The sequence below is a fragment of the Thyridium curvatum genome (genome assembly GCF_004353045.1).
Source record: "Thyridium curvatum strain D216 chromosome Unknown NODE_3_length_876553_cov_77.224826, whole genome shotgun sequence".
In the NCBI taxonomy this organism is placed as follows: Eukaryota; Fungi; Ascomycota; class Sordariomycetes; order Thyridiales; family Thyridiaceae; genus Thyridium; species Thyridium curvatum.
The window spans coordinates 221,021-235,870 of NW_022156758.1; the positions used below are offsets into that span (position 1 = coordinate 221,021).

General features: G+C 54.4%; 4 protein-coding genes across 4 annotated transcripts; 3 read left to right on the forward strand and 1 right to left on the reverse strand.

The window, feature by feature from the left end:
• Window positions 1-1,376: 1,376 nt before the first annotated feature.
• On the reverse strand, window positions 1,377-5,160 carry E0L32_000763 (uncharacterized protein; the record flags this gene model as incomplete). Its single annotated transcript, XM_031142398.1, has 10 exons — window positions 1,377-2,026; window positions 2,082-2,264; window positions 2,320-2,843; window positions 2,909-2,960; window positions 3,547-3,573; window positions 3,640-3,840; window positions 3,888-4,210; window positions 4,284-4,402; window positions 4,456-4,878; window positions 4,942-5,160. 10 exons carry the CDS (start codon window positions 5,158-5,160, stop codon window positions 1,377-1,379), a joined length of 2,721 nt encoding a protein of 906 aa, XP_030994297.1.
• Window positions 5,161-6,292: 1,132 nt separating this feature from the next.
• E0L32_000764 (uncharacterized protein) lies at window positions 6,293-8,088 on the forward strand (the record flags this gene model as incomplete). Its single annotated transcript, XM_031142409.1, has 5 exons — window positions 6,293-6,295; window positions 6,368-6,782; window positions 6,930-7,504; window positions 7,571-7,619; window positions 7,700-8,088. The coding sequence occupies 5 exons, from the start codon at window positions 6,293-6,295 to the stop codon at window positions 8,086-8,088; spliced, it is 1,431 nt and encodes a 476-aa protein (XP_030994298.1).
• A 688-nt stretch (window positions 8,089-8,776) lies between these two features.
• On the forward strand, window positions 8,777-12,581 carry E0L32_000765 (uncharacterized protein; the record flags this gene model as incomplete). Its single annotated transcript, XM_031142420.1, has 7 exons — window positions 8,777-8,935; window positions 8,992-9,744; window positions 9,796-10,109; window positions 10,171-10,479; window positions 10,531-11,190; window positions 11,432-12,089; window positions 12,150-12,581. The coding sequence occupies 7 exons, from the start codon at window positions 8,777-8,779 to the stop codon at window positions 12,579-12,581; spliced, it is 3,285 nt and encodes a 1,094-aa protein (XP_030994299.1).
• Window positions 12,582-13,128: 547 nt separating this feature from the next.
• Window positions 13,129-14,011, forward strand: E0L32_000766 (uncharacterized protein; the record flags this gene model as incomplete). Its single annotated transcript, XM_031142431.1, has 2 exons — window positions 13,129-13,278; window positions 13,346-14,011. 2 exons carry the CDS (start codon window positions 13,129-13,131, stop codon window positions 14,009-14,011), a joined length of 816 nt encoding a protein of 271 aa, XP_030994300.1.
• Window positions 14,012-14,850: the final 839 nt, after the last annotated feature.

Here is a 14,850-nt window from a genome sequence, read left to right on the forward strand (position 1 = left end):
CACCTAAGGTCTCAAAACTTGCTCACGCCACTCCGGGATGCGCCCAGCACATCCGGGTTACACCTCCATCTGGGTCCTGGTGTTTCTTTGCGAAGTAAATAAATAGCCAGCTGAAACTAATCTATCCACACTGCCGAGATTTCGCCCGCGCCAAGCTCATTACACCAAAACCCTCCCTTGCTGGTTTGACTGTCGAAGAATCATCTCCAGGGCATACATGTAATTGCTTTGACCGAATGTTGGAATAAGCCCTTCTCTGCCAATGGGGTACTTTGGAAAGCATCGGCTCGGGCCGCAGAGGGTGATATGCTTTCTCGTTGAGTTCAGTCTCTTCACAACCGCACTCGCGCTGTTCTGCTACATACATACCGCCAAGCTGCCTCAACTTCTTTGGGAGGTTGGCGGCTTGAGAGGATGGAACTCGGACCCGACAAAGCGCATATACTTTTATGCCAACCACCGGGAACCACCACCTGTGCCTGCCATCTGGAGCGATAGGTAAGTATTTGTCCACATATAAGTCCCGTGTGCCTTCTCTCACAGTCAACTTGATTAGGCTCTCCGAGACAAATGTAGCCATAGCCGCCCTCAGCGTGTTTGTGTGCTTGGTCCGGCTCATCTGCGCTCGCCTCCGATACGCCTTCCAGACCATTCAGCTTTTCTACGATTTGACCCTCGCCTGCCTCTGGATATACAGCATCGCGTTGCAGTGCTCTAGTGACTTCTCAGACCCAAAGCACCTCAGTCTCTGCCCTTGGTACATCCAAAGAGCCTGCGAAGACAACCTTCTGGCAGGGCGGTCCGCCTGTCAAGTAGCCAAGGCAGCGTTCGCATTCTCCGTGCTCTCAGTGTGAGTATATGCAGTCTTTCCATATCTACTTTCGCCCACTAACAATAGTCCTCTAGTTGTTTCTGTATGGGAAGGGCTCTTGCATCTGCGCTTTGGTTTGCTTACAAGTGCGGGCAAAAAGAGAACGACAGCGTGCTTTTTGAGAGTCTTGGCCAGGCGTTGTATGGACACTTTGTAAGGACCCAAAGAATCATCCTAAGGCGTCCCGAGAAGGAAGAAGATCTTGAGGGTTGGATGTAGTCTGCCGACCAGATGGAATATAGCGACAGTAGCACTCATCATCATGAAGGGAGCAGATTGCCCACAGCTGCACCACCTCCTTGATTCCAATGATGAAACTCGCAAACAGTTTATCGTGAAAGACCCTGCTTGACTTCCTTGCCTTCCTTGCACGCGACAACCAATGGATGCAGTGATTGAACAAGTTTTACTTCGTATCTGCTACCATGCACCCTTTCCACATCTGTTCATCGTGGGCAAAATGTCCCACACTCACTCTCAAACGTGGGTCTCAAGTCATCATCATCTAACCCTGCGCACCAGCACTAAAGAACCCAAGCCTTTCATTAGCCATCCTCCTCATCTCCCTCTGGCCCGACCCCAGCCCCTCTTCGTCCTCGTCAAACGGCTCCAGGCCCAGCGCACGCAAACCCGCCAGTGACAGCACATTCTCGCGCCTCGCGCCGTGGTCTGCGTGCTCCCTCTCCAGCTCGCCGTGCTCATACTTGACGTAATCTCGCGGGATGCCGACCTCGAGGAAGGCGCGGCGCATGTCCATCATGTTCTCGAGGTTGTAGGGGCACAGCGGCGCGCAGCCGTTGTACACGACCGACGAGTCGCGCTCGCCCGGGTGGAACTTGTCGACCTCGTGCACGACGTCGCAGTGCCAGAAGACGTAGTCGCCGGGCCTGACGGGAGGGATGCCGACCATGCTCTTCTCCATTGCGAGGTGCGGGTGAAGCTCCCGCGTCGGGTAAAACTGCAGCGAACCCGGCGTCGCACCGGGGAAGAGGGGCGTCATGTCGTCGAACGTTTCGTCCAGGATGAAGAAGGGGCGCAGGAGCTGGTAGGCTGTAGTAAGCTTGAGCTCTGGGAGCAGGCGGAGGGTGCCCTCGCCAGTGCCGGTGTGCGAGAGGCTAAGCCAGCCTTGAAACGAGCGGAAGACAGAGTTTGACACTTGGGATGGGTTAGTGATGAGCCCGGAAGATGATGCCAGGGAAAGGAAACCTACTTCCGGTCGCATACAAGTCTGTCTTCGCATCTGATCGGTGGTCTGCGTTCCACGGATCGTGGTCTTCCCAGCGGCCTTCGAAGACCTCCTGGTAACATGCCCGATAGGCTGGATCCTCCCAACGCTCGATAGCACCACTGTCTTGATGAGCATTGAGAGAATACTCCTCGTCTTGGAAACAGACTACATCAATATTGCGCATCCACAAATAGTCGTAGCAGAGAAAGATTGCACATACTAGGCGATGGGTGACGGATGCGAAACCTGTCGGCGTACGCGGCCTGGCTAGACATGTCGAAAAGAGCGCCATCTTTGCTCACATGCCATAGCTTGCTCATGGCCTCCATGGCCTTGAGTACTCGTGGATGGCTGCGTATCTGGACCTGAGGTCGTGTCCAGAAGAGACTGAAGTTTTGAGGGTCATGCTTCGGGAATCCCGCGACCCTGGGGTGCTTCTTGGTGTATGATCGAAGCTCTTCTTCCCAGTCCGAGGCTTGCTTTTCAGGCACTACCCCACGGATGATCAAGCAACCTGTTTGCCGCACAGTCTCGGCCAAACCATCGGGAAGGCGGTCGCCATTGGTCTCAATGTCAGCAAAGGCGATCTCTGGGATGGCTTTGGGACCAAGTGTGGCAATCCTCTCTGCCTCGACTGCCAGAGCCTTGGTCAGTCGTTGGTACGACTCGACCAGTCGCTCCCGGTTTTCTGGCTTGACAAGGGCCTGTTTTAACTTTGAGTACTTTTCTTCGAGTAAAGGGCACCTAGATTAGAATAAGCACTGGTCGCTGAGAAGATGTAGTCACAACAACAATCAGGGAAAACATACGGGTAGTGAGCCTGCTCGTACTCAACCTTATGAGGAGACATATTGCCAATGACTACAATGGGGATGAATGTTCTATTAGACTTGGGGAACAAAAGGAATGTCGGTTCGAAGGATTGGAATGTCTGATCGAGGCCATCTTTATATCTAGGGTGAACAAGTTGCGTGATGCCGTATGCTCACTGACGGAGTTGGCCGCGGGGCGATCAATGTTTGCACGGTTTACCTAAAATCGAATAGTTTCAACGAGCCGCGCACATCATGCAGTATTTCGCTCCACTCTCCATATTTTACACTCCTCTCTCCGTTGCACACATTCATACATGCATCTTTACATGTAGAAAGGCACACCATGCTCATAGCCGTTGCGCCCAATTGACAGTTTTCCGCTTCGTTAATGCGAGCAGTAAATTAATCTCCTTTTCTTTATCGCTACATTTCGGGTAATTCGTCTTTGTCCGGCCCTGAACTTTCGTTGAATCTCTCCAGTAACAGATTCAGTCTCAACAATGGCAAGGCTGCAAACTCGTACCGATTTGCCAATGTCTCCAAAAATTGGCGAAACCTGTCTAGTGTGCCCTGGCGAGTCTGGTAGATCCCATCATCCGTACTCGACAAGAGAGCAGTGATGATAAAATTACCTATAATAGCAATGTTGGATTTGGTGTCTGTCAATGGAGTGAAGGGTTAGTCTTGTCGAAGGACTTGGAGCAATACTTGTCATAAGAACTCACAACTTAGCCAAAGTCCATCGATGTTTTGGTATTGAAGCAAGTCCTCAAAGACTTGAAACAGATCTTCAAAAAGAAATGTCTCCTTTCCAACGTCGTAATAAGAAGTCCCGCCAACACAGGCAAAGAGTGCTCGTTGGATGGAAACTGCGATGCCATAATATGCAAAGACGAAAGCGTAATCTTTGACGGCGTGCTGGTCAGCTAGTGTTTGCAATCACACTGAGCAGAGAGTCTGTTCACCGCCTTACCATTGATGCATCTACTTGGGCGCAGAAGGACAGATCCTTGTTGCTCAAGGCACCCTTTCAGCTGCTGCTGGCAGATGCTAGCACGTGACAGAGCCTCTTCAGGGGGCATATCGCTCGGTCCATGGCGAATGGTGTAGAAGTTGTCGAGAACGCTCGACAAGCAGATGGTCAATCTCGAAAGCATCACGAAGGACGTGACCAAATGGGAGAGGCGCTCGTCTACGGGTGGTGAGAGCAGTTCACTAAAGTCTTCAATGCCCAACGGAGAAACGCTAAACTGTCTGTCGTCGATATGACTAGGCCGTCCCAGCCAGTGGGCCAGCCTATTATCGTAACACTATACATTAGTATTGGATTGGTAGGTGACTGGTTGTTCGGATAAAGGAGCAAGCTGACCATTTATCGTGCATGTATACGGCCCACCATAGGACACGGCGCTTTCGCCGCTCCACCGAGCAGATATTCCATTCCGTAGGGTCTACATGTAGACCTGTTTCTTGGGCAAGACCCACGAGCTACCGCAATTCAGAAACCACAGTGCTTATCGCCGGGCGCCGATTGCGCTTACCTGGGATGTCAGTGTCCAGAAACCAGGATGATTAGGTTCTCGAACCCGCAGAGGCGGTAACTGCATGTACAGCAACATGGCCTGTATGGTTTGAAGCGACGGGGTTCTCGTTTCCAGTATCATCCTAGCAAACGCAATATCACGCAGCGGTTGTATTGCCTTTTCTGCCATTTCTTGGAGGACCGGAGTCTCTTTCGCGAATTCCATCGCGGAGCAGTATACGGCTGCTGCCAAAGACGTGGGGACCGTTCTCGATGCGATTGCAGCCTCCAAGTGCGGCCTACTGCCTAAGATGGGCAGGCTGGGGTGGATATATGCATAGTAGAGAGTCAAAAGCTGCGACTGATGCGGACTGACCAAGGCGTCGACTGCTTCCAGATCATACAGCCCAGAATCGACATCGAGCAGTGTGTTTGGATACGACTGGGAGTAGGGAGTTATTCAGTCATCAGATCCATGTGGATGTGAGCACGGAGTATGGCATACCGTGAAGTAGGCCGGTGTCTTCTCGTCAGCAAGGATCTTCCACACCCGCCAGTTTCGGTGGCCAAAGCTAGCCCTCTCGTCAAACGGCAGGTGTCTCAGTAGATACACATCTTGGTCGCTACTAGTACCTACGTACAAACTCGATCGGCCCGCAACTTCTGTTCCATCATAAGGAACCGGGTCGGCAGTATCGCAGGATGGGTCGTTGTCGTCACGCATGGACACAGGAGCACGAGGAGGTGGAGTGGGTGCCGAGAACGTGCTGGTTAGGTCTGCATTCGGCCTGGTCTCCTCGGTGGGCAGGGCCCTCCGAGCGGAACGGACGCGGCCTTTCTTGACAGGTGCCGCTAACTCGAAAGTGCAAGAGATACCCCTGTGGTGGCAAAGCGTGCAGTTCTGCTGTCCTGTGGGGACGAAGCAGCCAATGCGACGACGCCGACATCCATCGCACCTGGGAGATCGGTTAGTCAAGCTCTGCTGTGAATCACCTGCAACCGAAGCCGGGACTTTACGGGCGCTGCTTCTTGGATCGATATGGTCGGGCGGCACCGCTTATTGGCGGTGACGATGTCGTGGTGGTGGAGTCCGTCATGAGTGGATGGCAAGGATCAACTAGCCATGCATGGTCTTGAAGAGGAGTCCGGCTCTGGTACAATTCTTGGCTGAACCCTGGTCCGGATACTCAGAGCCGAGATATCTGGGGTTGGCGCTCGGGAGATTGCCGTAACAAGGGCGTTGTGTTGATATGGTCAAAGCCTGGACAAGCGTGCAAACAGTTTGGAAAGAGAAAGATCCAAAGATGCCCGCGGGGCGATGGATATGACGGCTTATATTTGGCCATCCCTTCATCTGGGCAAGTCTTGATACTGAACAGCTAAAACGGTTTCCCCAGATCCAGCACTGCAGGCTAAGCCTGGAGGGGCCTAAGATCTTCACGCCCCGCAGTCGATGAGTTGGCCGCGGGGCAACTCGGGTTGTCGTTCAGCACTGCTTATCGTTAGCAGCAATCTCATTGGCCTCTCCACAAACTGACATAAGAGGCACCGACTTCCCCATGATGGATCTGGATGCCACTGCAGATCAAATAGGTCAAAAGGCCTGTGTCGAGTTGTGCTCATATGAATTCATTCTTGCTTCGGCGGCCGTACCTCTCGCTCCTTCGAAATTTGGAGTCATTTCACTGTCATACTCCTTACGTTGTTGTTATTGTTACCCATGGCTTTGAAGAAACCAACGCTCCTCCGGGAGCTTACGCCGCGTTTGCTCCGGATTTATCTTTTTGCCTCAGTAGGTCAAGTCCGAGTCAAGATGGAGATACATTGCTAACTATGTTTCTCAATAGGTCGGCGCGATGGTAAGACTGTCCTACGGCCGCGGTCCATCATAGCTCGGGGTCGCAGATACTAATACTCGGCAACTAATTCAGAACTTCGGCTATGACAACAACTGGTGGTCAGGCGTCATAGGATCGCGGGTTTTCAACGATCACTTCGGCCGTCATCTGGACGGGCCTGACCAGCCAAAGAGCCTGCCCTCAGACTGGCTATCGATTGCCAGCGGCACTCCTATTGCAGGATGGATCTTGGGCTGCGCCGTCGCAAGTTATTTCACGAGTACTTGGGGTCGCAAGATGACCATTGTCATTGTCTGCGTGATTGCTCTGATAGGAATGACTATTTCCTGCGCTGTCAATAGCTACTGGGGCATCATGGCTGGAAGGCTCGTCAACGCTGTGTCTATGGGCATCGAGGCAAACTGTGTACCTATGTACATGGCCGAACTTGCGCCGGCATCCATCCGTGGCGCACTTGTCAACTTTTACCAGAGCTGGCTATATGTGGGTGCCATCCTAGCGCATTCAACAGTCTATGGATCCATCACGCATCTCTCAGGGAGATGGACCTATTTGACTCGTATGGGAACCCCTCCTCCCAGGTAGTATGCTTGCATACATGCACAACTATGAGCTAACGGAACCCGTCTCACAGCTATCATCGTTCAATATGGACCCCCACTTCTGCTGCTCGCAGCCGTATGGTTCATCCCCGAGTCACCTCGATGGCTTCTCCAGAAAGGCAGACGCGAAGAAGCCCTCGAGGCCCTCTTGTACGCCCGCGAGGGCAGCGCCAGCGCGGATGAAATCGCCTGTGAGCTCGGTCTCATCGAGCAAGCCATGCAGCACGAGGCAGAGAACCACCGCGCGACGAGTTACGCCGACTGTTTCAAGGGCTCTAATCTGCACCGAACCTGCATAGCCATGGGTGTGCAGTGCCTGCAGCAGGCGCAGGGCAACACGTTCGTCACGTCGTACCTGGTCATCTTCCTCAACCAGGTCGGCGTCGACCAGCCGCAGGCCATCGCCATCGCGGTCATGGGCTGCAGTCTCGCGGGTTGCATTGCCGCCTTTTACCTGTCGGACAAGCTGGGCCGGCGGCCCATGCTCATGATCGGCTCGTTCTTCATGGCCGTCCTCATGTGGATCACTAGCGGCCTTGCCAGTTGGACCCCTGGAGGGGTCAACGGATCCGCTGCTCAGGGCGCTATTGCTGCTCTCTTAATCTATGTAAGCAACTTTCATCTCTATTGCCCGGCAAGGCGTTTCCCCCACTGACAAAGTGCACCCGTCTAGAATGTCTTTGCGGCAGCCTGTTGGGGTTCGGTCATGTGGGCAGTCACAGGTATGTCTTCACACTGCCAAGCATCGCTTCTTTCGATACTTTGCGGGGCCATGGCTAACATATCCTGACCCAACAACCAGCCGAGGTTGGGACCACACAGCTGCGCGAACGCACGATATCGATTGCCACCATCGCCAGTTTCTCCACAAGCTTGATTATCACTTATGTCACTCCCTTCATCCAGAATGAGCCAGGCAATTTGGGGGCGAGAATCGGGATGATCTTCGGCAGCCTGTCTATCTTGGCCCTGTTGTTTGTCTATTTTGTTGTTCCGGAGCTCAAGGGGAGGAGTCTGGAAGAGTTGGACGAGCTATTCCAGTCGAGGACTGTCCCCTGGCGATCGACTCGATTTGTGTCCACCGGCATCGGCGCTGAGATCACGAATATCGAGAGGGTCAAGGCTGACAGTGGCCTTAGCACAAAGGCGATTGATGGGGTTGGACAGGGCAAGCAGGCCGACATCAAATAGAACGGGCGTTCACGATGCTCTCATGGAGAATGTCTAGCTCCCACAAGAATAGATTCCTGATGGAGCTCAGAGCCTCATAAATCGCAAACGCGAGACTACCTAGATTCTTCTCTTGTCTTTGCAAGGTGTTACGTTCAGTTTCCACAGGTTTCACGCTAGGTAGGTAGTCGGGGCACTTGGCAGAGAGACACACAAACAAAGAATTGATCACTCCCGCATTCCAGTGCCGCTCTAATTCCTTTTGGTCGTCGCTGTGGCGGCGGCTGACTTGACTCGTGACGCTACCTAGGTACTATTAGCACACACAGTAGACGTAATACCGTATTCGGCGAGTCGAGTCCCTCATAGGCCACCGCCTCGACACGCGCGTTGTGGCCACTCAAGTAGCGTTAAAATAGTTTGGGTGGGGGCGTACCAATCGGGACAAATTTGATACCAAACGGATCATTCATGCAGCGACATCGTGGACTTGCCACCTCATCGTTCGTTTTCGCGAGGCTTGGTGTCACCATCCGTCAAAGACAGCTAGAAGCACGGTCTGGTTTTGAGAGAGAGAGAGAGAGGACAAGCAGACAACCGTCTGCAGGGACGGAACCGGACCCCGCCTCGCGCTGCCGGATCAAGCACCAGCAGGCTCGGCCTCTGGCTCGGCCTCGGGAGTGCACATGACCATGAATGCGGCGTAAACATGCCTTCACCCGCGCCGACAGGCCGTCGCCTCTTACCCAAGCCCGGCACCCCGGACCAGAGTGATACCGCAACGGATGAACTTGCGCCTGCGTCCAAGAAAGCCAAACCCAACCCGACGCTGATCGCCTGCGACGCATGTCGCGCAAGAAAAATCAAGGTTTGTCTTGCAGCAGTCTATCCCGCGGCTATGCACTAAGATTCTCTCCCTCAAAGTGCGATGGCCTGAAGCCGTCCTGCTCTCAGTGCCTTGACCGGAAAGCGGCGTGTCAATACCGCACGCGCGTTCGGGCCGAAACTCTCCACCAGGAGGCCCTCGAGCTGCGAAAGACGTCGCAAGGCCTGTTCCAAGTCCTGGAGCTGTTGAGGACGGCGCCGGAAGATGCCGCCATTGACTTTCTGCGCGTTCTCCGCGATGAACCTTCAGTATTCGACTTCACCTCGTCGCCGTCTCTTGCCAGTTGGGAAGCAGCCAGATCCCTGGCCCTCGCTCGGTCCCCGAGTCTTGCCAAATCTCCTGCGCCTATCGATTTTGAAACTGAACTAGGCAACCAGTTTCCTGGCGCATTCCCTCCTCTGAAGCCCTTGGCCCTTGCAGATGTCAACCTGCGCCTTCTCCATGCCAGCCCTATTACGATCGCAGACCGCACCAGACATAACAGGAAGCGGCGTCGGTCTGTTGACGGCTCACGAGGCCGACCTCTACCCAGCGCTGATTCTCTACCGCAGTCGACAACTGGTGCAAGCAAGCGATATGTTGACTATCGTCTTGAACATCTGAATGTTCAGCCCTGGACGTCGGTGCCAGTCTCAGACACACTCGCAGCAAGAGCACTGTCATTTTACCTTAGCAATGAACATCCCTTGCTAGGGGTCTTTGATCCCGACCTTGTCATCAGAGATCTAGTTCGTGGAAGTGGTCGTTTCTGCTCGCCTCTCCTTTTTAGCGCGTTGATGGCCTGGGCTTTTGTGAGTACAATAGATGTCTGCAAAGTGCTCACCAAACTAACTCCTGCGCAGTCCACATATGCACAGTTTGACGACAGAGGAGCGCTGTTGTCTGTCCAATTCTTCGAGGAAGCCAAACACCGCTGGACACGAGAACAGTGTCAAGACTCCATCGCAGCTGTTTCGGCAGGAATACTGCTGACCTTGACTTGCAATCATCATGCTAATGATCGGGATGGTCTGTTATACCTCGATGCCAGCGCCGAGATGGGCCTCCGACTTGGGCTTTTCAACGCCTCTCACGTTGCGATATCAGAGCAAAACGACGACGAAGAGTACAGATCGGCTGCATGCTATGCTGCCTGGGGGATTTTTGGATGGCATACGTAAGTCATGAGTGCCGGATAGTGCATTAAACTTGTGTCGCCTTTTAACCACGTAAAGCAGTTTGCATTGTATATACTTTCGACGACACCATCGTATCGAGACCCCTCCCGCGTCTCCAATTCCCGGAGACATGGCCGACAGCGGTCAGATGAGCCCCAAGCTGCCCGACTATATGGGCAGCACATTCACCTGGGTCGCCAAGTTTTGGGTGATTGTGCACGAGTTCTTTGGCAAAGGTCTCTTAGATCTCGAGGAGACCAATTTTGAAAGAGCCGAATTGGCATATCAAAGGCTCTTGGATTGGTCGCACGGACTACCAGAGACGGTTAGAAGGACAGATGGCTGCTCACACCACGTCTTAATATTACAGTACGTATCGAATCAAGATGATGTGACGAACTTTGGTTGACGTGTAAACAGTGCCTGGTATCACACAGTGATTATGCACATATGGCGGCCGTTCATAGAGGCGCGCCAGCGAAACGGCTTGCCACCACCTACCTCAGTCACTTTGGGAGATCGACCTGCGATAGCTTACAGGGCATCCGTCAACCAGCTAAAGAGAATTCTGCTGTCATACCGGGAGCGGTTCGAGACCACTCACCTCACCATGCTCATCACGCCGGGCTATCTCTACATGCTGAACGAAGTGTTCCGGGACAGCGACTCTCCCGAGGCGCACTTCTACTTCCTGCTCTCCATGCGCGGGCTGCTGTCCATTGCGCCCTGGTGCCAGGGCCTGAGCGGCATCGCAAAGGCATTCTTCAGCCTGGGTTGGCGCAACGGCGTGTTTCGCCGCCACGGCTGGGCCGACAACCTGATCGAGGATGTCAAGCTCGCCACGGTCGATACAAAGTACAGCAGCCTCTACCCCATTGATCTATCGCAGGCAGATGACGACACGGGGAGGGGCAACATGGAAACCCTAGCGAGCGAGTTCCAAAATCTCGTGCTTGCTTCTCATGATGCGGATCACGCGGATGGACTGGAAAGCGATGCTGGCGATCAGGTCCCGATATGGAAGGGCGATCCCCGCGATCTGGATTTGTCGCTGAGCCAAGCCACGAAAGAGGAACCTTAGTAGATCGGATAATAGCAGTCTGGTCGTTGATTCAATCGCTCTGGTTGTCAGAGCTGGTACCGGCATTGGTTCCACATCGACAAATTAATCTGTTTGACCGTGTATGAGCACGGGAGACTTAATTGGCTTAGCGCGGCCGAAGGGCGCACCACCAGGCGGTTGAATGGCCATGCAAGGATGACTTGTAGACAAGTGCCTTCCTTCAGTCCAACCAACATGAATCACTCGCAATCCCAATAGCTGCCGACACCGCATTCAATTCCCGAGTTGCTGGGCAGTGCAGCAACAATCCCGACGAGCAAGAATGAGCAACCCGACTTTCTCGAGGGATCAATTGGCGCGGTACTTTGACCACATCAACCTCCCAACCCAATATCGCGACCAGCTCATCGGCGCCGGTCCCGGCCGCCATGCGGCCCCCCTCGACATCGCCGCGCTCACTGCCCTCCACACCCACCAGATCGCGGCGATTCCCTACGAAAATCTGAGCCTACACTATTCCAGAGACAAGATCATCAGCCTGGACCCGCAGGAGCTGTATACCAAGTTCGTCGCCAACGGGCGCAACCGCGGCGGCTACTGTATGGAGGGCTCGCTCTTCTTCCTCCACGTCCTCCGCAGCCTGGGCTTCCACGCCTTCCCGACCGGCGTCCGCATCCGGCTGCGCGAGGACGGCGTCCCCAAGGGCGACTACGTCGGGCTGGTGCACCTCGTGCTCGTCGTCGAGCTGCCGGGCGCTCCCGACGGCGGCGGGCAGCAGCAGCAGCGAGACAGGTACGTCTGCGACGTGGCGTTTGGCGGCGACGGCCCCACCGCGCCGCTCCCCCTCGTGCACGGGCGGGTCACCCGGAACCTGGGCGCGCAAGAGGTGCGCTACGTGCACGACCACATCCCGCAGGTGGGCCCCATCGGCGGTGCCGGCTCCGGCTCCCGGAGGCACCGGTACTGGATCTACTAGTACCGCAACTCGGAGGCGCAAGTGTGGAATTCCTTTTACTGCTTCGACCCCGAGACCGAGTTCCTCGAGGCGGACTTCCAGATCATGAACTACTACACGAGTTCTGGCCAGACGTTTCAGCGCAAGATGACGCTGATTGTCAAGTTTCTACTCGAGGGCGAGAGAAAGAGCGCCGAGGAGGGCAAGATCAGTAATGAGGGGCAGAGCAGCGATGGAGGAGACAGGAAGATCGTGGGCAAACTAATGCTCGTCAACGGCATCGTGAAGCGGAACATGGGCGGCAGGACCGAGGTGGTCCAGGAGTGCCGAACAGAGCCTGAGCGTATCGAGGCTTTGCGGAGATGGTTTGGGATCACGCTCACTCAAGAGGAGATTGAGGGCATTGCGGGAGAGGTTACCGAGTTGAAGGATGTGGAAACCATTGTCGCCTAGATATGCTGTATCTCGATATCACCCGTACGAACATGAGAACATGGAGATGCATGCCACGATCACTTGCCTTGGCGCTGTTGAAACCATGCAACTAGTCGAAGTTCATTCAATATATCTTGAGCCATCCGGATTTTCTCCGCATCGCTTCTGGAGGCGGCAAGTACTCGGCGGGGAGCAGTGACCGAAGCTCGGGAGTCGAAAGCAAGTCAACCCAGCCATACACCCATAGTCAAACGTATCCAGTAGCTTTGTATATGGAATATTGCCATGTATACCATCGTACTTGGCTTACTTGATGAAGGGACCTTGGCCTGAGGCCCCATCGGCCGTGCCAAGGCGGGGTCGGAGGAGCTAGCGTACGTTGCCGAAATCGGCACCGAAGAGTTGCCTAACCGTCCCCGTGACATCTCGATATCGACTTCACCATCTGCTCGTGGAAGTATATAAAGCAACAAGGGAACGCATCTCAAGTGAAGGCTGTTGTTATTGACAGCAGAGTATCCACAAGTCGAGACCTTGACAAGAGGACCGCAAGCCTCGCATCACAATGACGGAAGTTGACAGAGCCGACTACGAAGAATGGAGATACCAGGAGAGTCTCCCAGACGAGAGGAACCAGCTGGAGCATGCGTTTCGCCTGCTCGAGACATACAGCGGCATTCCACACGATGAAGTCGAGGAGCATGTCCGCGTTCTTGTAGGTGCTACTCATTAGTGCAACCCCGCTCGCGCTATGTTGGACACTGCTGACAGGTGAGAAACAGCGCGACAAGGCCTGGGCTGTGTTCCCGTACCCATGCATCGGCCGCTGGCGGTTCCTCAACATCTACCTCGCTTCGACGCCATACTATCCAGAGATTCTGCAGACCTTGAAAGGCGAGTCGGGCGTCTTCATCGACGTCGGATGCTGTTTTGGACAAGTCCTGAGGCAGTTGGTCGTGGATGGCGTCCCATCCCCCAAGCTTGTCGGCATTGATCTGCGGCCCGAGTTCTTCGAGCTTGGGTACGAGCTTTTCCGCGACCAAGACCGTCCGCCGGCGAAGTTTGTCGCCGCAGACCTTCTCAGCGGCGAGGGTGGCGACGAGCTCAACGGGACCGCGAGCATCGTGCACGCGGCCAGTGTGTTTCATCTATTTGGCTGGGAGGACCAAGTTAAGTTGGGCGTCCGGGTGACGAAGCTTTTCAGGCCGGAAGGCGAGGCTGTTGTGTTTGGCAGGCAGGTAGGGAATTATGAGCCCAAGGAGCTAGAGGAGCACACGTCTCTCGGGCTGAAGAGGTATTTTCACAATCCAGAGACATGGCAGAAGCTCTGGGACGAGGTTGGGAACTTGACCGGGTCAAAATGGAAGGTCGATGCGACAATGATCGACTGGGTTCTTGGGACAAAGATGAACCGGCCAGGCATTCGCTTCGCGGTGAGAAGGCAGTAGGCTTGAGCCAGGAGCTGCTGAATCTCCTTGTGTCCTTTCTCGACGCTTCTGCTACGGCTCGGGTTCTTCAATTGATGGATTGTCAAATAGCACAGTGAACGCTGTCCTTCCTCGTTCGTCATGTCCAGCCCAGGGAGCATCCGTGCTATCACTCGATTTCCTCGGCTTCCAAATACTGGCGAGATTGCACCCCAGTTTAATATGTATATTACTTACCGTGATAAGCTCAGAATATTGGCTGAATTTGCCGTTACCTGGCCATTCTGGATTTGAGGCCGATTGCACGTGTTGCTGCTGCCTTGGCGGTGATGTGCGATTCGCACCTTCCTGCATCTGTGCCACTTCGGGTGGACAGAAAGGCAGGCATCCTGGATTTCTTTTTTTCGACCAATTGACCTCAAATGAATTGCTTCATTGCTGCTGCCAGGATCTGTCATCCATTCACTTCTCGCGATACCACACCACGGCGTATTATCGTATCTACTAGATCGCTGCTCAATCCCGGGGCGTCGAGATCCGAAATGCGTCGGAGAAAATGCGGCGAATCAGGGCCCTGCTTGGCCAAAGCCGACAGCACCCTGGTCGTCAAGCACAACAGTCCAAGACAAGCTGCCCAGACGCCGGATCCCACCGCCGGAGATTCAGTCCTCTAGACCCAGCTTGCGGAGCTTTCCTACAGACCTGCAGCCCTATCAAAAATGGGACCGTCATCTGGACCTTTTTCTACGGCATTTCTCGTCCGCGATGCCGGCCTGCACATCGTCCACTCGTTCGCAGACAGCACCTGCCACGTGAAATGTGCGAAACAGTGATGCTAGCAGCAGCATGATCAAGAGATG